This window comes from Hesperophylax consimilis, chromosome 10 (genome assembly GCF_061612785.1).
Source record: "Hesperophylax consimilis isolate HC1 chromosome 10, BYU_Hcon_1.0, whole genome shotgun sequence".
NCBI lineage: Eukaryota > Metazoa > Arthropoda > Insecta > Trichoptera > Limnephilidae > Hesperophylax > Hesperophylax consimilis.
Genome location: NC_142845.1, coordinates 33862635 through 33890450, shown reverse-complemented (window position 1 = coordinate 33890450; position 27816 = coordinate 33862635). Strand labels below are relative to the sequence as shown.

The 27816-nt window shown below is 35.6% G+C and overlaps 2 protein-coding genes across 2 annotated transcripts in view; one reads left to right on the top strand and one right to left on the bottom strand.

Moving 5' to 3' along the window:
* Positions 1-2378, top strand: part of Prp8 (pre-mRNA processing factor 8) — a 39825-nt gene extending 37447 nt beyond the window's left edge. The window contains exon 35 of the mRNA XM_089636864.1: positions 1018-2378. Coding sequence (XP_089492990.1) covers positions 1018-1172 — 155 coding nt within the window. The 3' untranslated portion in view covers positions 1173-2378. The remainder of the gene's footprint in view (positions 1-1017) is intronic.
* Positions 2379-3263: 885 nt separating this feature from the next.
* The window catches only part of LOC149420652 (uncharacterized), a 121612-nt gene continuing 97059 nt past the window's right edge, over positions 3264-27816 (bottom strand). The window contains exons 7-14 of the mRNA XM_089635978.1: positions 13279-13503; positions 12607-12735; positions 12302-12431; positions 11936-12148; positions 11447-11570; positions 10548-10766; positions 7693-7784; positions 3264-7049 (exon numbers count right to left, since the gene is read on the bottom strand). Coding sequence (XP_089492104.1) covers positions 6876-7049; positions 7693-7784; positions 10548-10766; positions 11447-11570; positions 11936-12148; positions 12302-12431; positions 12607-12735; positions 13279-13503 — 1306 coding nt within the window. The 3' untranslated portion in view covers positions 3264-6875. The remainder of the gene's footprint in view (positions 7050-7692; positions 7785-10547; positions 10767-11446; positions 11571-11935; positions 12149-12301; positions 12432-12606; positions 12736-13278; positions 13504-27816) is intronic.

The window sequence follows — 27816 nt, the reverse complement described above, 5'->3', positions numbered from 1 at the left end:
TTTAAAATTAGATGTGGAAGAAGCTTCAAGTGTTTCTGAAATATGATGCGTAAAGAACGAGAATAGCTCAAGCGATTAAGACCTTGTTCTCCATACAAATTCTTTGTACATTAGGGTTAAAATCGCATATAAATTTTTTTTTTTTTTTTTTTTTTTTAAATTTGTATGGGCCGCGCATATGCGGGCCCGGCATACGAGGTGTTAAATAAAAGATTTTGCCGCAAATATATTGTTCAGGCTAATTTCCTTTTGTCTATTCTTTCATCAAATATTTACCCACATTTCGACTCAAAATGATTAAAATCGGACACGTTTTAAAAAAGTTATTAGAATAATTGTGTATAAAAACATGCAAAAATTCCATTTCTTCTCAGTTGAATTCGAGCAGCCGACGAAACACCATATCTCTTGCTCTGTCCTTCCGTCTTTGTCTCTCACAGTCCTGCGCAGATGTTGTCAACCATTCTGGCACATTTCTAGTATTGTGATTTTTGTTTGTGACTTTGTTTAAAAAGCCTTTTAATTTCATCATTTCAGCCGGGTCAATCTGGACCCACCATCGCCGCATGTGTTTTATTTTGAATCTCCGGGTATTACGTGTTAAGATAATAATACTAGTCTAGAAAAATGATCTCATCGTCACTTACATTACGACAGACATTTTGTAACAATGTGCGTGCTTTAGATCAATTCTAGAAACAAAACAGTCAATAAAAAATGATAGCTACATCAGTTATGAGGTTATGAAAGCTAGTATTGACATTTCGAGGGTTCAACGTGGTGGTAGCAACGTGGGTCTTATGATTTCAGTAGCGACTTGTAATGACTGTGCGTGACAAGTTATTTCTTGTTTCGTGAATACACAACATGAGTAATGAGTATCGTACACTTGCATATCCCTCTGGAAAAAAGGCCTAAAACTCCTTCCTGCAGGCTTTGTTGGTTGGCTATCTTATCATTGCTAACATCGCAATCTTTCTATTCCTTTCATAATAATTGTAATTTTGTCTTTCCCAGGTGTCCGTCACGATCCCAACATGAAGTACACCGTACAGTTGGGAAATCCTCGAGAGTTCTACCACGAAGTCCACCGACCTGCTCACTTCATGAACTTCGCCTCCATGGAGGAGGGAGGCACCCAATTAGCCGACCGGGAAGACATGTTTGCCTAATCGACCAATGGGGCGCCAATCATGGTTCATGTGCATCAATATTTTTACAAATCGTGTGAATAAAGAAGAAGTGATTTATATTATTTGAAGTCTTCAGGATTACAATTTCCAGCAATGAAATTTCATTTTTATGCTCCAGCCGTTGAGAATTCCTCGGCGGTTGTCTATGATAAAGAGTATGCCTATACCGATTTGCGAAAATTAGAGAAGAAAGTGCTTTATGTGTTAATTACGTGAAGACTGCGATTTTTACAGGTACGTCATTTTATTTCATTTTTCCAGTCATAATTCTCATCTAAAATTGTTTTAAATTTTATGACTTTCATCCTTCGGTGATAAATGGGCTATGGATTAATTCTGTGGGCAAAAGGAACAAGTCAATATTTATTGTCTGCAGATTTGCTTTTTAGATACAGCTAAGGAACATATTATCTGCATACACTTTTGACTCATTCCGTTGTTTCTTTTGCCCACAGAATTTGTATCTTTGTAACATTTTTAATTACCTTTTTTGAGTATTGTTATAAAAGATGTTCCTGAGTTTTGAATGTCGCATTTTTATTTTATTTGAATATGCAAAAATTTAGTATAAAATCCACTTCTGATCAGCTCTTTTTCTACACCAGGTAAAATAGCAAAGTTTGTTCAAATTCAATGAGTTTCCATTATTTTTTTTTAGATACCAGGGGGCCTACTCTGTATCTTTCGGGTTAACAAACCAGTAAATTTGTGGTTTAACCTTTCCTTGCCGGTGCTATCAACTGAGTGAACATTGTCTCTAATTAATAACATATACTAAACACAGAGTTCGAATTTCAGTTATACAATATAACAATACTGTATTGTATTAAGTAATTACAATATATAAATATTTACCGAGTGTATAGCACCGGAGGATGAGGAATTTTTGAACACCGTAATGGAGGGGTTAATACGGGTTTGTGACGTGGCTAAACCGGCGGTAGTAATGCTTCGAAAGATACAGAGTAGGCCTCCTGATTGAAAGTTGAGACTTTGGTTGATTTTTATTATAAATATTCCAGTTCAAAAATTGAACATATTCGTTGAAGGTTTTCTTGGTTGTGTTTTGCTATTTTGAGAGACCTTGATCTGGTGTGACATTATCGGAGGAAAAAAAAATTTTTTGTGATGTTTAATTCTAAGATTTACAATGTAAATAATGTTTTAAATTGAAATAAATAATTTTAATACAAAACACTTTTTTTCACTACTAAACTGATCCTCAAAATACCGAAGGTTGACGAGGTTCAAATTGGGAAAGTATTCTAGATCCGGTGGCGGTTATGGGTACCGTCGCCTCGGGAACCATTAATTGGATAGCCAACACCTCGGCCTTAGGTTGCCCCGAGTGGTTCGCTAATTTTGATGACTTGGCAGGTGAGCCCGGTCTTGGCAGCGGATGCGTCGGTCAACCTACTACGTGGAGGCCCCGATCGGGAGGCCAATTGAGAGAGGCCCTTTGACCTCCAGCTGGACTCTCTTGATCCAGCAATGCACCCCAGTGTGAGGGATGGATTCGTACGTCTGTCACTATTGAACACATTGACCTCAGATTCCTACCCACCCCTCATAACTTTTTCCTTCACAGATCTTTTCCTATCCTTAAAACCTTAACACAGCATCTACAAAGATAACCTCGTTTAATTATGTAGCCTGTATTTTATTTATTGATAGGCCCTGAGCTGAAAAACTACAATGCCTTAGTTACATTATGTGAAGTGACAAGTTCAAGGCTATTCAAGTGATAATCCAAGATAAGATTGATGGAATACATAGTAGATGAAAATGTCACACCTCTTGGCTCACGAAACTATGAAATATGACCAATAAGAGCAAAGACGGCAATGAAAGATAAATGACAAAGATTAACGTTTTTCTGCTCAGTTTTGTGTGGTGTCTATAAATAAAGAAAAATTGAGTGGAAAATGAAAGCACAACTTTGTTATGGTATATATTTATTTGATTAAATAATAACAATTCACAATAATCAGAATGCAAGTACGGTAAAACATCGATTATTCATGGCTCAGCCATTCGAGGATTGGGTGGTTACTATTGGTGGTTACCGTGGTCCTACGTAGTACAGTAAGTTATTTGTAACCCAGATTTTTTTTATTACCGCTCGAGCTATGGGGTATTTACAAAATAAATGCCTTGAGCAATGGAGATTTCCGGGCATTCCGTTTTGGATTCGGCCGCGCTCATTCAAAAGTCATACCGCAGATATCCAAATTAATAGACTGGCCCATCAGGGAAAAGGGAACAAACCAAGGTGCTGAGCGGGGAGGGGGCGAGACCGAGATTCCCTTTCTGTAATTTGTCAATAAATGAATACAGGCAACTCACATTGTAATATCACTATTTGGTCCTCGAAAATAATCTGCATACGAATTATTAGTCCTTTCTACAAATCCCAAATCGGGTATTTAAACAAAAGTTCGGGCTTTTTCCAAAATCTAATATTTTGTTACACTATTTAGTTAGAAACTTTCACAAATGTGTTATAATTTTCTTACCTCAATCATTTTTGCATCGCTACGTCACCCAATTTTTTACAAGGTTCGGTTAAAAATGAACATTCAGACCCTGCGCAGAAAAGTACCTAATGGACTGCGCTCCAAACCGTTACCTTATTTAACCTTTTGAAGGCGTTAATTTGCTCCGTTTTATCTATACCCGTACGCGGTACATATTTTCAAATACCTATGCACGCAATTAAATGTCAAATTATAGCATTCTGGCATGATTTATTGGACTATATAGACAGAACAGATTATTCTCCACAATATGATAACAAATCCTTGTGTGTCAACACTCTTAGATGTTTATAAAAACAAAAACATAAAATTTCATACAAAGACGAACCGTATCTTTTGAATGTGGTCCCGCCATTCACTCGGCGTGTGTGTACTTAGGCCACTGCGTTGATAGACACAAGTGGGACACCATGAGCACTTATAATTTTTTGTTATGAAAACTTTTTCTAAAACTGGACACTTAAATTTTATGTCACTTAATATAAAAACAAAATTGAACAAACGCCATCCGTTGACAAAATTGTAAACTATGGCACTCGAAGGCGCAAAGAGGCTCACTTGATTATCAATGTTTTTTAATGAAATACAATTTTATTTTCGAGAAATTCTTGTAGATGTCAGCCTCGTGATAGTTCTACGAATGTTCAAGCGAGCGGGAAATAAATTTATGTCAAAAGACCGCTGGAATATCGGCATTCAAAGTTTCCGTATCAAATGTTGATACAGCCGCGTGTGAGTATGGACTTTTTGCCGTAACAACAGTTGATACGGCCGCGTGCAAAGGGTTAAGCAAACTTTTCTTTTCTGCACAGGGTCTGGTTATTTCAAGGTGCGCTCTTCAGCGGTCAACATATGACTGAATTCAAAGCATTCTCAAAACCTCCTGGTGCCAAAAGTATCACGTGTCACGTGGTTTGACTCCAGCTCTTCTAAATGACACCCAGATTAATATTAAGGAAGGAAAGTCTATCGATTCGGATGTCTATGGTTACACGCTACCAGAATATTTGTCTCATGTTTTAATGCACATTTTAACTGTGATTTCGATTATCCTAGGTTGAGTGTCCGGCAATTTACAAATATAATAGACATTTTACTGTATTCGAAAATCATGTTTCCTTAAAGTTTGTACATTGTTATTTTGATTTGATTGACTGAAGTTAGCCAAATGTTCAAAAGAGTGGATTTCTGCATGCAAGCATTATCTAAATATGTTATCTGTTATTTTTTCTTTAAACTCAATTGCCATTTCTTTCTAACCTTTGACTATCTCCAGTTCTTATGGTTCAATTCGGGGCGGACAATTAAAGCAAAAAGGTATCAAGTATCAACCAATAGACATTTGTAAGTATGTAGATGTTTTTAATAGACAGTTATAACTTCATCTTATTATTCCTCTACTGTATAAAAATGTTATCAATACTACTTTATATTATATTGACACTGGTATGACTTATGCATTTTATTCAAGAATTTCTGTACTTAATTATTAAATGCAACGATAAATATTTTTTAGTTAATTTTATGGATAAGAAATAAACATTTGTGAAACCGACATAGGACAGAGGATTTGTGGTTTAAAGTAATTAACATTTAACTGTTGATAAGTTTTGTGCACGCGTCATGAAACGGCTTCTGAATTTATCTGATAAATAATATAGATTTTGCAATTTGGAGTATGCTTGCGGGCGTTTAGGATCACAGGGGCCTATCTACAAAAACATAGTTATGAGATGCTCATATTCCCACCTGCATGCCAACTGATATACTTAACTATATATCTTAAACAACTGTATGCAAGAGATAGAGCTTTGTGTCACTAATAAATATGATTATGGCATTACCGAAACCAAGCTTAACTCAAAACATCAGTTTTTGTAGTTAGGCCCCTAAAATCCTAAGCCCCCGAATGGTACGTTGGGTTTTGTGATCAAATGTGACAGTGGTTCAAACAAATAGACCTTACCGATCTTATTAGCGATAGTCACATACAGACCACACTGTCAAAATGTGATAAACAATAATGTAGTATTTTGTATAAGGTTATTACTCCCGTCAATCGATCAACTCTTCTACCTAGGTTCTTTGTTTATGCAAATATCATGTGATAGATACGTTTTGAGATTTTCACGGCCAAAAGTATTACATATTGTGATTTATTTTTGAAGTAATATGCCGTGTTGCGCTTCCTCCTTCTTCAGCCAACGTTTCGGACAGCGTTAACGGTGTCCACCTCATCAGGACAGATGTGTAGATTGTGGTGAGATGTGTGATTATGTATGTAGAAGGGATTCCATGTTGCGCACGTGAATCCTCTCAGGGAGGGTACAGTACAATAATTACAGTGGCTATTGAAACTACAAAACTCAATCAATATTAATAGACACGACGGGGCTAAGCTTGATAGTTCTTGGTATCTGGTACTTGACTTACACCAAAACTAAAAGCCAAAACTACATTAATTTAACTAATTATTATACTGTAATGTCAGTTCAAAGAGGATTTCACACTTCACCACAACCTACACATCTGCCCTGATGAGGGACACTGTAATGCTGTTCGAAAGGTTGGTTAAAGGAGGAAGTGTAAAACGACATCATGAGAGATTTCAAAACATAATAAGTCACTGCAAAATTGCACAATACTGTTTTCTCATGCTTAAACATACAATGTCTCCCGAAATCACTTCTAGATGGAAGAGACAAACTCTTTCAGTTAGCACTCTCTTTCTCTCTCTCTCTTACTTAGAAACTTGAGTGACAAGCAATTGACCTGAGAAATTGTCATCTTGTGTCTGACCCCACTGAGAAACGACCTGGGTTTTCACTGGTTCGTTCTTTCATCAATAGGATATGGTTCTTCCACAGTTGCAGTGCCTACATGTTGCAGAGGAGGGGCCTAAAAGACTTGGCGTTGTATGAATGTGGTGCGGTGTTGACTACCGAACGAGTGATCAAGGTATGCCCGCTTCATTAATTCCCCAGCAGAATTGATAAGTTCCACCATACGATCATACAAAAGAATACCCCAAATATCATGCGACATAATACTATTGGCCACGAGAGTCTTAAAACAAATCCGGCAAAAAAAAGAAACATAACAACCGAGATACGATAACCATAAATCAAAAAATTTACATTGTATGTCAGAGTTTTTGGACTGGTTCTTGTGTTGAAGAGCGGTTGGACTTGGCTTTTCTGGAGTGGAGTCGTTGCAAGTAGGCGGGTTCCTCGTCCTTAGGGCTCCACTGCGATGAGACCCCCCGGGAGACTCCGCCCTCACGCTGAGTAAGCCAGTAGGTGGTCATGGGGCCCTTTCCCTGGAATATAAAGGCGAAGTTGATTAAAAAATGATGATGTGGAAATTAAGCATGTTACTTTAGATTGTTGGTGCATGGGTAAGTTCGTTAAGTGATGTGAAATATTCCTTCATAATGTGTAATATTCTTCAAGTTCAATGAAATTTTAGTTTAAAATTGGAACTACTTATCATATCACAAGCGATAAAGTAGGTACCAATATTATTTTATGAATTAATAAGTAATTTTTACGAAATGTGTATTTATTTTGTTGAAATGCTTGGATGAATTAATTAAATGCATTTGGTTTTACTGAACTAGGTCCAGTGGACGTACTTCAGCGGGTTGTACATATAACTATTTCATTCGTACACACATTCTTTCAATGACTATCCTTTTCATAAGCGGTGCTACATTTTTTGTTCAATTAGTATGAATATACGTTGTCTTGTATTTTTATAATGACGTTGAATAGAAGTCGTAAGTTTTCAAGTTTACCAACGTTCGAAAAGTTAATTTCTTCTTTTGAAAGGCAAAGACCTGAGGCAATTTTTTTTTTTAATACTTTCCTCTTGAAATCCTACAATTATCATTTCCTGGTGAATTTAATAAAAATGACAGTTTTTCTGCTGTTGAAAATAGTTATTAGAAGATTGTGCCATACCTTGACATCAACAAGGCCTCTTCTTTCCATCCGGAACCCTCCCGCTGCCTCCAAGGCCATTTTCATGTCTTCGCTGATGTGAATCCGGAGTGCTGTAATTATTCAAATAATATATTTATTATCATGTTTTCACTTGCTGTCGACCAATGGTACGTTTAAGTGCCAATATTAACTAAGACAAAATCATTTTTGTTTATTTATTAACGCCCTTTTCAGGGACTTTTACATATAAATAGTAAAAATTATACAGTATTTATTATACATAACCAAACTGCTTCAGTAACAATCTTTTGCATTTGACAAGTGATAAATTGAAGATTTTCACTGACTCGGTATAATTATTTCCCTCAATAAGTAAGAATACAATGAATACACCGAAGTGCAATGAGGAATACATATGGTAGTTAGTCCCAGAATTTCTACACTGAAATGAATAATTCTAGTATTACGTAGTGGAATCCGAAAGCTTATCAATGCAAGCAATTCTGGACTATGAAATTATAAGAAATCATGCCAAGACAAACTTCGTTAATTATTCGTTATGTCTTTCGGTAATTGAATATTACTAATGTGGGCAATTCATCTTTTTTTGGGTCAATTAAGCTGCATTCGTTTGATTCTGACGATTTTCATGGTTCCTTTTTTCTTAGAGATTCTTGAGTAATATATTGTAGTGTTGCGGCATGATGTCGTCAGTTTACAAAAGACAAGGCCAACTTGAATATAGACCTCGGCGTGTGACGGATTTTGAAGTATCACGTGATCAAGTCAGTGCCATTCAGCAACGACATTTTGCAAATGGCGGCGGTTGTTGTTGATACTCATTGTTCTACTCAGTGGCGGCCGGTGGTCAAAATATGTGGGGGTTCACCGGATTACAACATTAAGTCATAAATTAAATTAAATAAAGGTACATACTTATTTATAAAGAAGTTCTATTCTCTGCTCCTTTTGTTTAGCGAAGACCTCTATCAATGCTTAACACTGATAGTGCTTTCAGTCTGTCCTGGTTCAACGTGTTTAAAAAAGATTTTATTCTTTTTAACGTTGAGAAACATCTTTAGCTTTCAACTGAGGTCATTCCAAAGGTCATGAATGGTGCACAAAAGTTTTAGTAATTTCACAGTCTCGGGAAAGTCTTCTAATAAACAAGTACTATAAAAAATTTGTAAAATTGATAAAGCGCCGTTAGCTTTTGAAAAATCGTCGCGGGCGTAAATTGCACAGAGTTCACTTTTACTTAACTTTATTTAGGAAGTCATACGTTTTAAGCGTCACATTGAAATCATGTTCTGGGAAATTTGACCTGTATCGATTTTTATTAAATAGCTCATTATGGTGTTTAACTTAGGCACGCTAGCCTGAATCCAATTGCATTCTGATGTCAACTTTTCCTAAAACCTTTAAGCTCAAAACTTTTTGTAAATGTAAATGACAAGAATTATGTTTTTTGATTTTTTCAGAAAGGTGAGTTACATCAGTAACACCGCTGATTGTCCAAACTGAAGCAACATCGTAAATTCAACACGTAAAACAAAATAAACTATTCAATTGATCACATGCACAGAGCTACGAAGCTTTTAGAAGAATTTTATTATCACTTTGTTTTCAAAACTCGACCTATTGTTCTTAATGTATTCCACATTCAAACTCATTCTTAATTTATACTTTGAACAAACACAAAAGTAATCGTAAATTAGTATAACCTGCAATTGATATACCTTATTAATAATTGATATACAAGATCGATATAACCTGCAATTAAACTTAAAAACTTTCGCAGAGTAAGAAATTTTTTTAATTCAACAACCGTGCCCGGCAACGGCGAGTACCTTCAGACTAAACTGATAATAAGTAATCTGACCATCACTCATCTCTTAATGACAAATTTTATCTTAAATGCTTGTATCGAAGAAGCGAAACATTCGCTGAAAATAGCAGATGGTAAATTGAAACCACGATATCGACAATAACATTAAACATACGCGTTTTAGTTTAACTTTCTACTGAATAAACCGTTCCTTCTGATGTGGTGGTAAAACCCCGAACGCCGTCCATGATATGGTATTATTTGCAAAGAATAGTATGAACTGGTATGTACCCACGCTTTCGACTGTTCCACAGAATATGCGACAAAGCAGTTAAATTTTGGATCGCAATCGAAAACGAACTGCTACGAACATAGACACAAGTCAAAGTCGGTCTGCAAGTTAAGCGCGCTTAACAAGTAGGTACCTTTTGAATGAGATATTATAACCGAACCGAGTTTCGTATTGTGATTAGTCATGTCGGAAATCTTGTTGGTTGTTCGGCGCTCGGGAGCACATATTAGCTGGCCGCCACTGGTTCTACTACTCATCTACTGCTGATTTGTGCGTTGTTTTACCGCAAGCATATTAATTATTATTATGTGAGATATCACTGACTTTGTAATTTGGCGGACGCGCGTCCAGGTCTGAACTTTCGACTCCTAAATTCAAGACAGGTAAAAGAAATTGATTATCTTCTCAAGAAAGAATTTTGATCCTCTTGTTGGCTTATTCACATGATAACAATATTTTAGATTTACTATTTATTTATTTATCAAGTGAATATAGTGAATAGTGGCTATTTATCGGATTAGTTAGTCGAGTTTTATACCTATTGCGAGTATTTATTTGTTTATTTATTAATTTATGTTATTCTACAGATAAGCTATCAAGAGGATGGAAATCAAGTTAATTAATTTTAATTTTTTTATAAATTGAAGACCTTGGGATATCAATGATCCAAGTTATTCAATTTGTGTTTGACTTTCACCCTACAATGGTGTAGCTATCAACCGTCGATGCAAAGTATTCAATGGTTGCTCGTACCTTCCCCCGTGGACTCCATTCGGCTGGCCGTGTTCACGGTGTCCCCAAAGAGGCAGTAGCGCGGCATCTTGGAGCCCACCACACCGGCGACACAAGGTCCCGTGTGCAGTCCGCAGCGCATTCGCAGGGGCTCCCCGGGCCGGTGGGGCGCGCGGCACTGTGCCCCCGCCTCCAACAGTTCCAAGGCCATGCAGGCTATCTCCGTCACGTGCTTGTCACCTTCATTCACAATTTTATATTTATTAGAACTGATACTAGCGTAGACCTGTATGAAAAATCATGGAATATAATAATTTTACTTTTGAAAAAAAAGACAATTAAAATAAATCTCTGTTAAAATATTACCTAATTTATCACGTATCTGAATTATTCTTCACACAAACATTTAATTTTAAAAAATTGACACCTAATTCAAAACGTTGAGTAATATCACACAGGAATATTTCACATTTCACACACCGACGACCAAATTGGTATGTTTGATTATTTTATCTTACACACTTATTTAAGTACCTAACAAATAAGGCAAAAATTAACCCACGAAATCCCAATCTGGACACAAAGACGGCCCTGAGCCAAAATGTGCCAAACTTGCCAAAAACCATTAGCCGGGAGGCCCTAGGCCCTAGGCCCTAGGTAGTAGTTAGAAGGTAGATGATCACTGTAATCAATAATACTTGGATGATTTGTATTTTTGTGTGTGAAAAGTAAACTCAAGGACGATGTGTTATGCCCAGAGCTACTATAGATATTCCGAATGAAGTTATTCTGGTAGCGTTGGAGCCCCAAAATGGCTGTGTTTCGCACTCATAACAGATTAAGTTTCAGGCCTGCCTAAATGTAGGTCCGACGCTGACATATATATCTACGAATTTGAAGACATAAAAAACACTGCCTACCATTTTTGACAGGAAGTCCGGATGCCACCATGTAGGAGTCTCCGATGGTCTCCACCTTGTAAACATCGTAGCACTCGATCCTGGCGTCAAAAAGCCGGTAAATGGAGTTCAGGAACATGACAACCTGAAGAGAACAAACCACCACATTATTTATTAGACTTACCAGCATTGTCTCCCTTTTCTGATTCTTTCAGATTCTAGTCTAACGCACCTATTGTGAGAAAAGAAGCAGTTGATACAAGGATTAATATGCCGTGTTCATTTTCAAATTGGGGTCAAAAAGCTCCTTATGAACCCCCAACAAAAATGACAATGGAGGTAGTTTTCACTACCAATGGGCACTATGGGCAGGTCTCACAAGAATACACGACTGCTGCGATAAGGCAAATTCTCATGATTAGTGATTCTTCGAGAGTGGTTCAGCAGCAAAACCAAATTCCGATAGGAGCAGAATATATGACAAATACGGTGCTAGTTTAAAGTGCTTACTTGGAGTGGCGTTGTCCCAGCAGCTATTTCTGTGAACCCTTCAATGTCGCTGAAGTAAATGGTGACTGCAGAGAAGAACTCAGCTGGAACTTGCTGTTCTCGTTTAAGTCTCATTGCGACACTTGGAGGAAGCATCTGACAAAGGAGAGAGTCTGACAGCTGTTTCTCTCTCTTCAACTCCTGGGCTTTTTCTGACAAATGTGTGGCATACATCTGGAGAAGAAAACGATTATTACTAGAACGATATTGTAACAAAAACCTGGTAATAGGAAGAGATTCATTTGGGAAAGAATGGAAAAAATCGACAGCAGATGTAAGAAGTGGTAGAAAAAGAATCAGAAGATAATGTGTGTGAGTTGGATCTACCTGAATGGTGTTGACAGCACTCCTGACGAGAGCGATGATGACAGGAGAGAGAGCAAGTACTAAAACTAAGATGGCGAGTCCCAACATCTCCGACTGACGAGCCTCACTTATAGTCTTTTCCACTTTGTCTCTGGAAAATGTGTTAATGAAACAATTACTATAATAATTTTCTGAAATACCTAGTCATCCTAATCCAACCCTCATAATTTCAAACTCAACATATTTATCATACCTAAAAGGAATGCAAAGAATGGTCTATCTAAAATAACTTTCGGGTGAGCAAAGTGGTTGGAGATGTTACGTACTTGATGTATCCACGAAGTTCTCTTTGTAGTTCTCGCAGTTGATCTACGTAAGTTGCTGTGGCATCGTAATAGTCCTTGGCCTCTTCCACACTCCCAGGTCGTACTTGGTTCCTGACAATCAGCTCGCTCCTAAAAGTTTTCAAAATATAGTTTAGTTTCAATTTGGGAGGCGGGTATAGGTATCGCCGCCCCGGCAGCCATTCACTGGATAACTAACACCTCTACCATAGGCCACCCCATCCGAAGGTCACGGGATCAAATCCCGGCTTGGGCAAGTAAATTTTATTTGATTAATCTGTGTTATTTCACATTTTATTAAATAAAAAAAATAATACATAGTATATTTGCGGTACGTTTCAGAGTGGAACACATCCCAATTGGGAATGCCTTACTGGCTCCAGATGGTTGGGAGAAGTTAAGTCTCTTGTCTGCACCACAGGTTGAGCCTCGGAACTACATATCGTAAATACGGTTCCGCATAGCTAACAAAATGCATAACGACAATTGACAATGATATTTTGAACATCTCGTTTGCCAAGCTGAGAGCACGGACCTGAAGAGACTGATGGTCACCGGTAAAATGGAAGGCAGAAAAGCAGAAGAAGATCACCGATGCATTGCGATGGATTAGAAGTGGACCAATGGTCCGAAATGTCGCGTTGGTGTCGTTACCTCTTTTTAACCACAGCATACTGCGTCAGATTAGCGGTGGCGCGCAGTCCAGGGACATAGTTGAGCGCGTTCTCCAGCAGATCCTGGCTCAGGATGTTGTGCGCCACATATTCGATGTGCTTCTCCGGCGACAGCGTCCCGCGGCCGAAGTAGCTGATGCCCAGCATGGAGGTCACGCCCACGCTCTCTATGCTGCGGAGGAGGTTTTTGAAGCCCACCAAATATCTACAACAATAGGTTTATAATAGTTTTTTAAAGTGTCTATTTATTTATTTATTTATTTGGAAAAGTCGACAGCAAATCTTTAATTATATAATGATACAATAATAATATTATCAATTATGCCAATTATGAACTTTCCACTGATGAATAGTTAATGGTGTTACAATGGTGTACAATGGCATAGAGATGTTCTCTTAAATTAATTTCTTGTTTAGTTAGGAAATATTAAAAATATTAAAATAAAGGAGGGTGGGGGGGAGGGGGAAATATAGGATAAGGATTAAGAGGCAAAGGACGGGAATATATAGGAATTGAACTTCTAGTTTGAGTTTTGTTGATTATTGAGTTTTTGTTTTATGTCGCGTAAAGTCGAGTTAAATATGTCAATATGGTTATAATTTAAGTTAAAAAAGTGTGTGGATCTGTAGATAAATGAGTTTTGTTTGGAATTTGTCTTACAATGAGGGAGATTAAAAGTAAGCGACTGTCTGCTGTTGCGATTGGGAACATGGAATAATAGGCGTTGAAGAAGATCAGGACTATCGATTAAATTGTGTGTAATTTTGAATAACATTACCGAATCTGCTACATTTCTTCGGAAAGTTAACGTCTGTATATTGAAGAACTTTGCAGAGTCTTCATTACTGATATGAGATCGAAAAGAGCGGAAATTAAGGTACCTTAAAAATCTATTTTGAACACTTTCAATTCTATTTTTATGTATTGCATAGCCTGGGTTTCACACTTGAGATGCGTATTCAAGGATACTACGAGCGTATGAGAAATACAGTGTTTTGAAAGTAGCAATGTCTTTGAATTGTTTACAGGAACGGATTATGAAACCCAGCATAGAAGATGCGTTAGTGACTACGTGGTCAATATGTTTATTGAAATTCAGTTTACTATCAAGTATAACCCCAAGGTCCTTAATTTCTGATTTGGTAGATAAAGGTTGATGATTAATTGAGTATTCGTGTATAAATATGTTTTTGTTTCTAGTAAAGCGTACGATGAAGCATTTGGATATATTTAATTCCAGACAATGGGCATTAACATACGCGTTTAAACGTTGTAAATCCTTTTGCAGCTTGTGACAGTCTTCGATTGATTTTATAGGTGAGAAGATTTTCATGTCATCTGCATATAGGATGGTTTGCGAGTGTAAAAAGCAGTGACCAATATCATTGATATAGATATTAAATAGTAACGGTCCTAACAGGCTGCCTTGAGGAACTCCCGATGTTACAGCAACAGAGTCGGATTTAAATCCAGCAACCACTACTATTTGACTACGGTTGGAGATATAAGAAGAGAGCCAACGATAAAGATTGCCGTGAATACCAATCTTTAAAAGCTTGTTCAACAAGGTTGAGTGATCGACCTTGTCAAACGCCTTACTATAGTCGGTATAGACAGTGTCCACTTGTATTCTGTTATCCAAATTATCCTGCAGGTACTCTGTGAAGGTTAAAAGATTTGTGGTTGTAGATTTACCACTAATGAAACCGTGTTGGGTCGTATTCAGGCTGGGCTTAAGAGCAGAATATAGTTGGTCATAGACTATTTTTTCAAAAATTTTGTTAAATATACAAAGTTTGGAGATTGGCCTGTAGTTTTTAACGTCTGTTTTTTTGCCATTTTTGAAAATAAGAGACACATAAGCAGATTTCCATACAACAGGGACAGTGCAATCGGTTAGGGAACGATTGAAAATTAAAGAAAGGGGTAAGGCTAGATTGTGTGCACATTGTTTGATAAAGATTGAAGGTATTTCGTCAGGACCGGCACCTTTGCGAGTATCAATTTCCTTAAGGTATTTTAAGACAATTTCTCGTGTCACCTCAATATTGCTTATATTGGATGTATGGTTCCCGACGTCAGTTGGATCAAGGGTAAGTGGATCGGAGGGTTTACTGAAAACTGAACTGAAATATTTTTAAAATAAATTTGCAATTTCCGTTCCATTATTGGCTTTCAGCTCTCCAAAATACATACATTTTGGGACACCTTGGGATGCGTTAGAAGATTTGACGTGGCTCCAGAAGTTTTTAGGGTTTGAGGAAATATTGTTTTCAATATTACTCAAGAAACGGGATTTGCTTTTCCGACATAAGTCTTTGTGCCGTTTACGAAGCAGGGAAAATGCGTCATAGTCAGCCTGGTTCTTGTGTTTTTTATATTTGCTAAAGTATTTTGATTTTTCCTTAGTTACCTTAATAAGGGCAGCACTGTACCAAGGATATTTCGAGTTCCACGAAAGTTTATGAGGAATATGAAGATTTATGAGGTATTTCAAAAACGTATAGAAACCGTCAAGCGCTTGTTCTATTTGAGAGGTAGAAAAAATGGAAGCCCAGTCAGCTTGTTCAAGGGCGAAATTAATTGAATCGTAGTCTCCACGATTATATAGAAAAACTTTTCTTTTCGCATTTGTCAATGAAGGAGTTTCCTGAAATGGCACACTAATGGATAGAGCTTTATGATGTTCATCTTCGGGAACTAGCGGGTCGTCATTAGATTTTTATTTATTTATTTATTTAATACATGTTACATTATTATGAAATTTACATAGAGTAGATATAATGAATCACCATACTAGGCGGCTGCCTGTTTCATGGTGACCAATTGAGTGTAATTAATTTGTATGAAATATGAAATCTAGTGTAAACATATGAAATTAGTAACTATAGATGAAGCTAAAATTTTGGAAAAATTGTAATAAAAAGTAGAAGATAGAAATTAGAAAGGAGAAAGAAGTAAATTAGCATTAGATTGTAAAGATGTACATAATTATATATATAATTTTTAATATGTGTGCATGCAAGCACACATGTGTATATAGCAGCAGACATACCTATATACATATAACAGCACATGTATACATACACCCATATGACGCATCCTCACGCATATAAACAATATATACACCTCTATCTGAGTACTTGGAATAGGCTACTAACACTATAACAATCACACATCAAAAAATCCCCGAGCGCTTTCCTGAAACTGTCGTATTTGGCTATTGATTTTATTTCTAACGTTAAATTATTGAATATTTTTGGAGCAAGAAAGTTAAATTGTCTTTGTGCCATTGAGGTTTTTATTGGGGGAATAGTATAATTCGATTTGTTGGAATATCTTGTATTATGGGTCGATTCAAAAATATTTTTTTTCGTATGTTTGAATTTATAGTAGGAGGATATGTTTTTGACGTATAAGGATTTTATATTGAGTACTTTGAAGTCGTTAAATAAGTCCTTCGTGGGGTGAATATAGTGTACTTTGTAAATAGTCCGCATTATCAATTTTTGAGCTTTAATTAATGGATCTAATATCGTGTTAGAGCATCCTCCCCAGACTATTATACCGTAAGATATAATTGATTGGCATAAAGAAAAGTATACCGTTTTTAGTGTATTTTTATTAAGAATATTTCGTAATGACCTGAAGATATATGCCAGTTTCCGTATACGGTTTGTAACATTTATTACGTGATCTTCCCATCGTAGTTTATTGTCAATTATTACACCCAAATATTTAATGGAATCTACTCGTTCTAGTGGATTGCACAGACAACTAGAGTTATCTCTACACGAATGTATTTTTAGTGTATGATTGATTGAAGGCTGACTCGGAATATTAAGACTAAACGTTATATATTTCGTTTTAGTTATGTTTAAGGTGAATAGATTATCATCCAACCACTGTTTAATAATTTGCAATGTTAGATCCGCTCTGTGAAATGTTTCTTCCCATGTCTTACTTTTTAGTACTAGGGCAGTGTCATCGGCGAAAGTGATTATATTGCCATCAATAATAGATAGTTTACATAAGTCATTGATATAAATGAGAAAAAGTGTGGGACCGAGTACACTGCCCTGTGGCACACCAAAATTAATGCTAGTTGAATGGGATGGTTTATGCGATGGTAGCTTAACACATTGCTTTCTGTCTGTGAGGTACGATTTGAACCAATCAAATGCCTTATTCTTTATTCCGATTTTTTTGAGCTTGGCTAGAAGGATTGGATGAGATACTGTATCAAATGCCTTAGCTAAATCCAGAAATAATGCCAGACATTTATCACCTTTGTCTAAGGCTTGTGTTATATGTGATGTTAGTTCTAAAATAGCTGAATCTGTATTGAGTCCTTCTCTAAAGCCATACTGGTTTGACGAGAGTATGTTATATTTTGTAAGATGGTCGATAAGTCTTTTTTTTACTATTTTTTCAATAATTTTTGATAGTGATGATAATATAGAAATTGGTCTGTAGTTTGTTATGTCAGTAGGATTTCCGGACTTAAAAATTGGTTGAACTAGGGCAAGTTTGAGTTTGTTTGGGAATTCACCTTTAGTGAGACTGAGGTTTATGATATGTACTAATGGATGGATTATAAAGGGTTCAACTGTTTTTAGTATAGTTGAGGAAATTTTGTCATGATTGCACGAATGAGAGGGCTTTAACTGTCTAATGGTTTGAGAAATTTCATCGTAGTTGGTCGGGTTTAAGGTGAGTATATTATCTGTTTCACTGGCACATTGATTGATAATGTCGGCAAGGGCATTTTCATCGGTTGATGTCTTATTTAAAATCTTTGATGCTAGATTTTTACCGATATTGCAAAAGTATTCATTTATGTGATTGGTCACAGTGTCTGGATGGTCATTTAGGGAGGTGTCTTGGCCGTTGATGTTTAATTTATTGATTGGTTGTACTGGGTGATCAGTGTTAGATATTTCTTTGACGATATTCCAAATTTGTTTGTTATTATTACCGACTCTGGACAGTTTTTCTTTGTAGTAGTTTTCTTTTGTGGTTTTAATGATATCATTACATATATTTCTGTACTTTTTATAAAATATTTGGGCTTGAATGTCTGGATTATTGAGTAAGTTTTTGTGAAGCTTGTCCCGTTTTTTAATACAAAAAATTAGGCCATCTGTTATCCATGGTTTCAGTTTTTTATTTTTTGAATTATTCACATGGGATTCTTCAGTGACATCCTCAATATGTTGCAAGAGAGTTTCAGAGAAGGTATTAAAAGCAATGTCTACGTCTGTGGAGTAAAGAGTGGAGAGCCAATTTTCTAAAATAATTTTAGAAGTTAGTTTCTCGAGATTAATGTGTTTCTTTTTTATATTACTACGTGACGTTCCGGTAGTGGGTTTATTATGCATAAGACCAATTGCTATTGAGAAATGGTCCGTTATGGTTGATTGATATATAATTCCCTTTGCATTTTTTTTTGTTCGTAGAAATATGTGATCAATACATGAGTTACTAGTATCAGTTACTCTAGTAGGAGCATTAATATAAGAAATAAGCCCGTGTTGAGTCATGAGATTTTTATAGTCGAGAGTTTGTGATGCTTTTGGTTTAAGTAAATCTATGTTAATGTCACCGATCACCATTAGCTCTTCATTTGGTGTACAGTTAAATAAGGCCAAGTCTAAGGATTTAAGGAAGGATGAAATATTTTGGTGTTTAGGTGACCTGTATAGTGCAAGAATTGTGGTTTGGATGGTTTTTATTTTAAGGCAGTTGGCATTATCAATGATTAATTCAGAGATAATCGGGTCCAGCTCAGATTTTACATAGACAATTACTCCATCTGACTGTGTCTTATTATTTTGTGTATTGAAAACTGTAAATCCTGTAATGTTTTTGTGAGTGTAATTTGATTTGATCCAACATTCAGTTAAAATTATTATGTCAAAAATATTATTCAAATCGGCAAGTGTTACAAGAAGGTCATTATAGTTCTTATCAATGCTTCGAATGTTTGTTGAGAATATTTTTAATCGTTTATAGGATTTTAGAATATTTATGCACTTTGAGGCATCATTGGTTTCAGGAGAAATCACGTTACCGTGGTTTTCTATTTGTAGATTAATATCAATCATTTCGTTTGACTAGTACCAGCTAATTGTATCACGAGCATGTATGAAGAGTATGGGTAAGTGTGATGAATAGATAAGAACAAGGTTAGTGAACAAAGATGTAATTAAAACAGAGTTAGAGCATTTCCAGTAACTTTCTTTCCAAGATTTAAATAGTATTGAGGTAAATGTATTAAGTGTTGTCAAGAAACAACCGCAAATTATAATACTGGTGAGAAATATTCGTGTTAATAAAAGTGGTATTATTTGTTTATATGGTGAGAATGTCGAAAGATAGGGTAAAACATTAGAATTTGTGACAGTAGTTATGTCAAAACTAGAGGAATCTGTTAAGGAAGGTATGAACACATTATTTTGTGTAAATACATTATTGATGATGGTGTAAATCATATAAAGACATGTGAGTAGGACAATACGTATGGAATGATCTACTGTTTTCTTATAGAATATTAAAGAGTCTTTAGTTTTTATCAAAATTGATAAACTATGGTAAGAGTAATTACAAGATAGATTAGCAATTTTTGCAATAGTTATGCTGTTACAAGAAAGTACGAATATGTTAATTTGAATGGTTAATAAATGGAAAATAGTTGTATGGATCATACAAAAACATGTTAGGAAAAAAATATTTACAGAATGATCTATTTGTTTCTTGAATAATGTTAAAAAAATAATGTGTTTGGATGACAAGAAGTAAAATATGGTGAAAATGTTTAACAACAATATTAGCAGTGATTACAAAAATTATGTTCATACAAGAGAAATCTACTAAAGAAGGTAAGAATACATTATTTAGAGTATTTAAATTGTTAAGAGTGATACGAGACAAAGAGAAACTTGCAAGGAAAATAATATTTACGGAATGAACAAATTTTTCCTTAAAGGGTACTGAAAAAACTCGAGTTTCAAACAAAGGAGATAAAATATAGTAAGAATAGTAAGTAGCAAGATTAGCAATTATTACAATAATCGTTCTGTTACAAGATAACAATACTAAAGACAGTAAAGATGCATTATTTTTTGTATATCGTCACCTTAAAGCAACAGTGGGATATCTTGAAAAATGCTGTTCTGAGATAATAGGACTTTTAGGTTTGCGTGAGCTCTAGCAGCATCAAATTAACTAATCTTGCAGATTAATGATATGGTATAAGAGAGGTTAATTATTTAACATCAACACAAAATTGTAATAATATAAAAATAATTAATTTTTTCATACTAATTTTGACAAAGTATACGTAAATCTGGAAATATCTCACTGTTGCGTGGAGTGTTTGGTAATCATCTCAAATTATCTCAGTGTAGCATTGCAATAATATTACGAGTTTAGATGGATAAATGAATTAATAATTGTTCCTCGCGAGATTTTTTCAATGTGGACGACTGTTTCAGGCTAATAATTGCTTAAAATAATTAATAATTCTTATTTCTGCATGTTTTTCCATGATGTTTATAATCATAAATACATTTTAAACAGTACACACCCACTCACTCCTATAGTTTGTCAACACGACAATTGACGATAGTAAGGTGGTATAAAAATGTGGAAAAATATATATTTGTGCTTATAAATTTATTTATGAGAAGCGTGATATAATGTATGTAACAAAAATAACAGAAAAACCTTAAGAATAAAAGTATGTAACAAAATTAACAGAAAACCAAGAATAAAAAGTAGGTATGTATCAAAAATAACAGAAAACCTTTAGAATAAAAAGTATGTAATTTTTTTTACAGAAAACTTTAAGAACAAAAAATATAACAAATATGTGTTGATTCCCTGGAAACCTACAATGAACCTTCATCGTTATTTTCTTCTTGTACATCGCCGTCTGTATTTGCAGTATTAATTAATTCAAAACAAATTATGAGGTTTTTTTGGTATAACACCACTTTGGCAAACAAATAAGAAATCACGATTTTTATTCGGTGGAATTGTAGGTGGAACTGTATAAGCTGGTCCTAGAATTATACTATTCTCATTCCGAACATTCTTTAGTCGCTCTCTCACATTAAAACTCTGATTAAATGGATCCTCGGTGTAGGTGCTTTTGTATTTGATAACGGACGGTTCGTCTTTAGTGATCTGTAAAATCTTAACTTTATTCCAAATACATTTATTTTTGTCCATAAACATCCAGAATTTTTCCAGTCTTCTCACATACCTTCTTCCAGTCAATGAAGTCCGTTGTTTCCATTTCTGTTAACTTATAACGAGGTTCATTCTTCTTGGAACACTTTATGATCATCGCTAACTCCGTTGGAATAAATATTAGGCCTTCTTTTAAAACCCTGACCTTTTCTCTGTCTATGCAATAATGAATGGAGTCTCCTTTATTCTCTGAGTGCCCAACAATTAGGTATATATGGGTAATGATTTGAATATCAAGTGTTCATAGTGCATGCATGTACATAGAAAATAAATAAAATTGTTTTTATTCTGTGCCACACAATTATCAGAATAAAAGTTCACTTCCCGTTTCCCTTGTCAAAGGTCTTTTAAAAATGTGTACACGCAGGTAGACATTTCAACTGCGCATCTTTTAGCTACACCCTCATGCCGCATGTAACAATGGCCCTGTCGTGTTTGATATTGTAAATACAGAAGTTATAACGTTTAACTTGCTCTTAATAAAAAAATAGAAATATTGCCATTTGGCAACGACATAACAGCTTGAAAGTCATAAATGGCAACTACAGTATCATCAGTATGGTCTTGGTAATGTTTTTATCTTTTTCTTGTCGAGATAGCTTTACATTCTGAATGTGTTTAGAATATTATTATTTTTTTCTAATATCTCATTTGCAGTACGATAGTTGTATTATACACAAAATGCGCAAAGGTTCTTTTTTGGTTTAAAAAAATATATATTGAATTTGGTATTGAATATTTTCCTGTATGTAGAGTGTGTAACATAGAGATTACCTACCGAGACACACTTCTATTTGTACAAATTGTACATCTTTTGGATATTTGGAGATCCGAGCTGATCCTGCACGACAATAGTGCGATTCCACTCTACTAAAGCTGTTGATGTGATTCATAACACCATCAACTAAATCATCCTTTTGCAGGAAGCTGTCTGTTTTTTAATGCAGTGCTTATGGTATTATTGCTTATATCTAAGGTTGCCATAAAAAAATCTTAAACATACGTATGTTATGTCCATCTCTCTCAAAATAATAACCACTATTAGCTAGCATTCATGGAATCATAAATATTAAAATATTTTAATCGATCAACTTCCAAAACAGATTCAGAACATTTGTATTTACAATTAGTACACAGTACAGGCTTAATTTGTTTTGCTCTGCGTATCTTTCCTGACTTTGCTACATACTCCTGACCAGTATTCACCTTCAGTTTCTTTATGTTTCTCTTCCAAGATCACCCAACTTGTTGAAAACTATAGAGCTACAGTGAGACAATAAATTTATTTCAGTATTTTAAACGACCTTTTGAAAGCAAGAGTGGGACAACATCAATATCTCAGTGTTGCTCTGAGTGACCGAACATTTCAATACTGAGATTTTACTTGTAACACTGGCAATTTTTTTTTACAAAATATCCCAGTAATGCATCATGTAGAGCTCAAAATTTTACATCGAACTGCATACTTATCTCAAAAGTGTATTTTTCGAAGATATCCCACTATTGCTTTAAGGTGACGATATACTTTGTTACTAGAGATCCGGCACATATAAAAACTTGCGAAAAAAAAGATATCAGCCGAATGATTATTATTATTATGTAGCACAGTAAAGAATGAAATACCTTTTATCAACCGTCACAGTGATTGACGTTTTTGTCGATCGAGATCAAGGACATTTTTTATTGTGATGATTTTGGAGGTGTCCGTTTTTCTCAGCAGAATACGCCCCGAAGCCGTCCAGGAGTGTTTATAATCGTTTTCTTTTGAAAATTTTTTTGTTTGCGAAAGTAGATATTTTCCTTTTTGTGTCAGGTGTTCGGACACATAAATACGTTTGGCTTCTTGTGACAGTCCTAGGTCCGCTGTGTTTAGTTTATTTGTGGTGGTCGCAGTGGATTTTTTATATGCTTTAATTTTGTTAAGAAAATCATCACGTGATTTAATATTATTGAAAGACACTATTAATGATCTGGGATTCTTCTCGGACAGTTTCGGTCCTAGCCTATGTATCTTCGTAATTTCAGATTGTAAGGGTAGTGCGGTATCTCCATAGTTAATAGTTTTGGATATTTTTTTTAGTGTTTCAATATGATTTTCAGTGTTTGATTCTGGAATACCTCTTATATCGATATTGCATATTTGGTTTAGGTACTCCAGTCGGTCAATTTTGTCTTCTTGTTGGGATATGGTATTTTGTAGGATAGAATTACGCTTATTTAATTCCATCATATCAGTATTGACTGTTTTCTGTGATTGTTCAATGTCAATTATGCGCTTTTTTAAATCATCCTGTTGTTCCGATATAAATTGTATTGATTTAATAATTTCTTGATTTTGTAAGATGATCGATTCATATTTTTGGCCATATGAGTCTAGTTTTTTTTCAACAAATTCCATTATATCAGTTTTAAAATTTGATAGTTCATTAATAAATAATCCTGAAGTAAGAAGCCCATTGCCATCTGTGGTTGTAATTGATAAACTATCTGTCCCTTTTGGCTGGACGGGTGCAGTTTTTGGTGATTCACTCATCTGTTTACCTTGTTTGACGATAGATGGCTCTTCATCATTTAATAATAAAAAATCATTTTTTGTCATCTGCTTCAGTTTATTTTTTGGATGTTGAATGCATTTTTTACACTTCCATTGTGTATTTCTTGCACTTCGACGGGAGGATTCCACAATTTCCGCACAGCCGAGATGATAATTGCTTTCACAGAGACAACAGCATACAAAGTCTGATGGGGTGTCAATATTTCGTTGACATATGATGCACTGAGTATTCATTTTGGATGTTGTTATAAGCGAGATCTACGTAAAAAATGATTTTTAGATGATAGCTTTCAATATAAGATGGTAATCACTTTAGTTGACACTTGTTTACTTTATAACGGCAGAGTTTTTTTTTCCGAAAAGATTGACACTTGGTGACAGTTTTGTACTTGGGGTAAAAACAGTAAAAAACGTAACTCCGTGAGATAAGAATACACAGGTGTGATGCGCGATCCTCAATTTATTATAAATTAAAACTTTAAACTTGGTACACTATCTTTTTGTTTGTTGATTTTGTATTTGTTTAATGTGGACATAGAGAGACGTCAACACTAGACTGGGTGGGTGATTGGTTCGACGGAGATTAGTAGATTTGACAGAATCAGATCTAGGATATGGCCGCTTGAGTTTAGTTCACCGTTATATTGAGAGAGGTTCAGAAAATGCATACAGTCTACGAAGTAATTACTAACGTTAGTAGAGTAATTACTAGCTGCATAGTGAGCAGATGGCGTAGTTTGGATCCATGAAATTTCAGGAAGATTAAAGTCACCTAAGATAATAAAAGAATCATTAGGGTTATTTGATACTACGTCTGATAACATGTTCAGGAAATTTTCGATTAAATATTGATGTTGAGTCCCTCCGGGGATGTACACGCAACATATATGGACCAAACTGTGAGGTGTAGTATTGGTGCGAATGGTGACCCAAATGTCTTCAGCACAAGAAGTCCATTCTGGTCTGGCGACGCTGATCAGCTCCTGTTTAATAGCTATCACTACACCACCGCCAAGACGCTGACCGGTGGAAGCGTAATCGCGGTCTCTACGATATACATAGTATCGAGGATCGAAAAGTTCTTCGTCTCTGATACCTTTGGTGAGCCATGATTCTGTGAGGGCAATTAAATCGTAATCGTTTGAAAGGGTATTTTGAAGGATCGTCGTAGTCTTGGTACGAAGACCTCTACAGTTCTGGTGATATATTGCTAAAGACATGGGGAGTATTCGAATAAATATTAGTGAGTAGGCGGTAAGTTATACATATAAATGATAACTTCAATAAGTGAGTTCGGTTATAGTGATCATGCAGTTTTACAAAGTAAGTACATCTAACACAATAATTTCTTGGTATGGGTGCATAAAGTAGTTTAAAATAATAATGGTATAGAAATCTTATAATACGCATCTCTGGCTCGGCTAGTGATAATATTATTCTGATGTTGATATAATTAGATAGAGGTAGATATCCATATTTGAGGTAAGAGCGGTTAATAATACTATTCAGTTTATATTTGAGTGAAATATTTGTTGACAAATGAGTATACGGTAATTTGCTTACCACGGCGGAGAATATAATTAGTGTGTGTGAGACCGCGATTGTCCGTCGAGTAGGTCTGATTGTCGGGAGTGCAGGGGGTCGCCAACACGCGGTAAAATGTATTCCAGGTTGGTTCTTGAGAAGTGTAGACTGATTTAGAAAAGAATTAGAAAGTTTGTCGGAGAGGGTGAAATGGTAGAGGGAGGGTGAGTGTAATAGGAGTGGATAAAAGGAGGGGGGAAATGTATGGAGAGACACATGAGTGTATGAAAAATCCATTTTACGACGCGAAGAGAATGCAGATCGACTCAGGCTATTTTCTTTAGGTCCTCTTCCTTGAAAATTGGTATGGGAGGCGAAGTGGGATTTTTTCTCACAAATATCCTGGTGTTTTTTATCCACGTGAACTGGAATCCCTTCTCCTTGGCAATCCCCTTGGCCCGAAAAAGGAGGTTTTTGTTAGAACTAGTCAGATGGTCGTTGACATAGATTTTTCTATCGTCACCAGGGTAATTCAGGTCCTTCGTGCTTATTCCTTTCCTTCGTCGAATTTCGGTGATGAATTCATTTTTACGCGAGCGGGTGGTAAATTTAACAATTATTGGTTTGATTAATTTGGAATGAAGTGGGTCCGAGACTCTGGTGGCGAACTCAATTTCGTTAGTTTTAAAATTGTGTAAGCCAAGTTTGTTTGCCATCTCTGATAGAATGTTTGGAATGTTTTCATTGTTATCTTGAGGTATTCCTTTTATTTCGACATTTTGTAGTCTCATCCATTGCTCCCTTTTGTTGGAATCTTCTTGTATTTGTTTGATGGTCGATTTAAGGGAGGAAACTTCTTGTTCCAAAAAGTCTACTTTGCTCATTGACTGTTCGAAAGCTTGGAATCTATTGGAAAAGTCATCCAATTTTGAGTTGTTGAAGTCCACTGATTTTTTCAGTTCTGACATGTCTTCCTTGACTTGCTTATTAAGTGTTTTGAGAGAGGCAAGTTCAGAAGATATTTTTTTTATTTCTTCCATTACATCTTCTATTGGGTTGGTTGACGTAGCGGATGATTGGAGTGAAGTTTTGCATGTAGTACAGCGCCAGCTTCTTCTTTTCTCGTTATTAGCCTTTCTGAATGTAGTTTCAGATGTTCCTCCGCATTCGTAATGAAACTGCTTACTGCAGGAGTAACACGTGATGCCGTCGGTAATAGTTAGTTGGCACTTAGAACAGTTCATGTTGAAAAGGTTGGGCACCTCTGGATTGTCGGGCACCGGCGATGAAGTGGATATATAGCTGAGTATGTATGTCTGTCAGAGCACGCACGGCACTGCACTGCCACTAGTAGGTAGTATTAAATATGGCTACGCGGAACTGCACCTTACTGGACTTTATAATATTGGTTTCACAGCAAATTAACATCAACACTGTAGAAATTATATAAGAGTCAATTTTATGTGAGTTCACTGAAAAATTTTGCGAGGTTCAATGATACAATTTGATGTTTTAACTGTAGGAAAGCAATTACTTTAAGAGAGCGAAAAATGACGTGTGTGTGACACTGTAATCTGTAATTCAACGAGTGAATAGAAGACGTGTGAATTTTGATACTTCAAAATGATTCGGTTAAAGACATTGATATGCATACATCAACCATCTTTTGAAACACGAATTTTTAATTAAAAATAAAATAATTGTATTATTAGAAAATGATACAAAAAAAAACTTTAAAAAATGTATACAGGTACAGGGTGTAACATGCACGTACGCGAAGGATTTTAACCAGAGATCCCTGAGTATATTTTGAGTAAAAATGTAGGTTTCATTACCATCAAATCCTTTTCATCAAAAGACCCACAAAAAAAAATAATAAAAAGTTGTCTGATGATATTTTTGTCAATAAAAAGCAAAACATATATTTTCCTATCACACGTTGCCACTGGATAGTTTAGCGGGGTACAGTCGAGCGGGTCACGAGATACGCACTCTGTCTCGTTTCAGCGGCACGGTAACAGACGAGACAGAGCGCGTACCATCGTGATCTGTCGTGACGTGTGTCTGCGTGATCAGTGGCGACGTGTCTGTCCCGGTGTTATGAAAATATTTATTGTTGGTTTTTACTTGAAAAAAATATCATCGGACAGCAGAATGACGGCATTTAAAAAACACATTTTTTT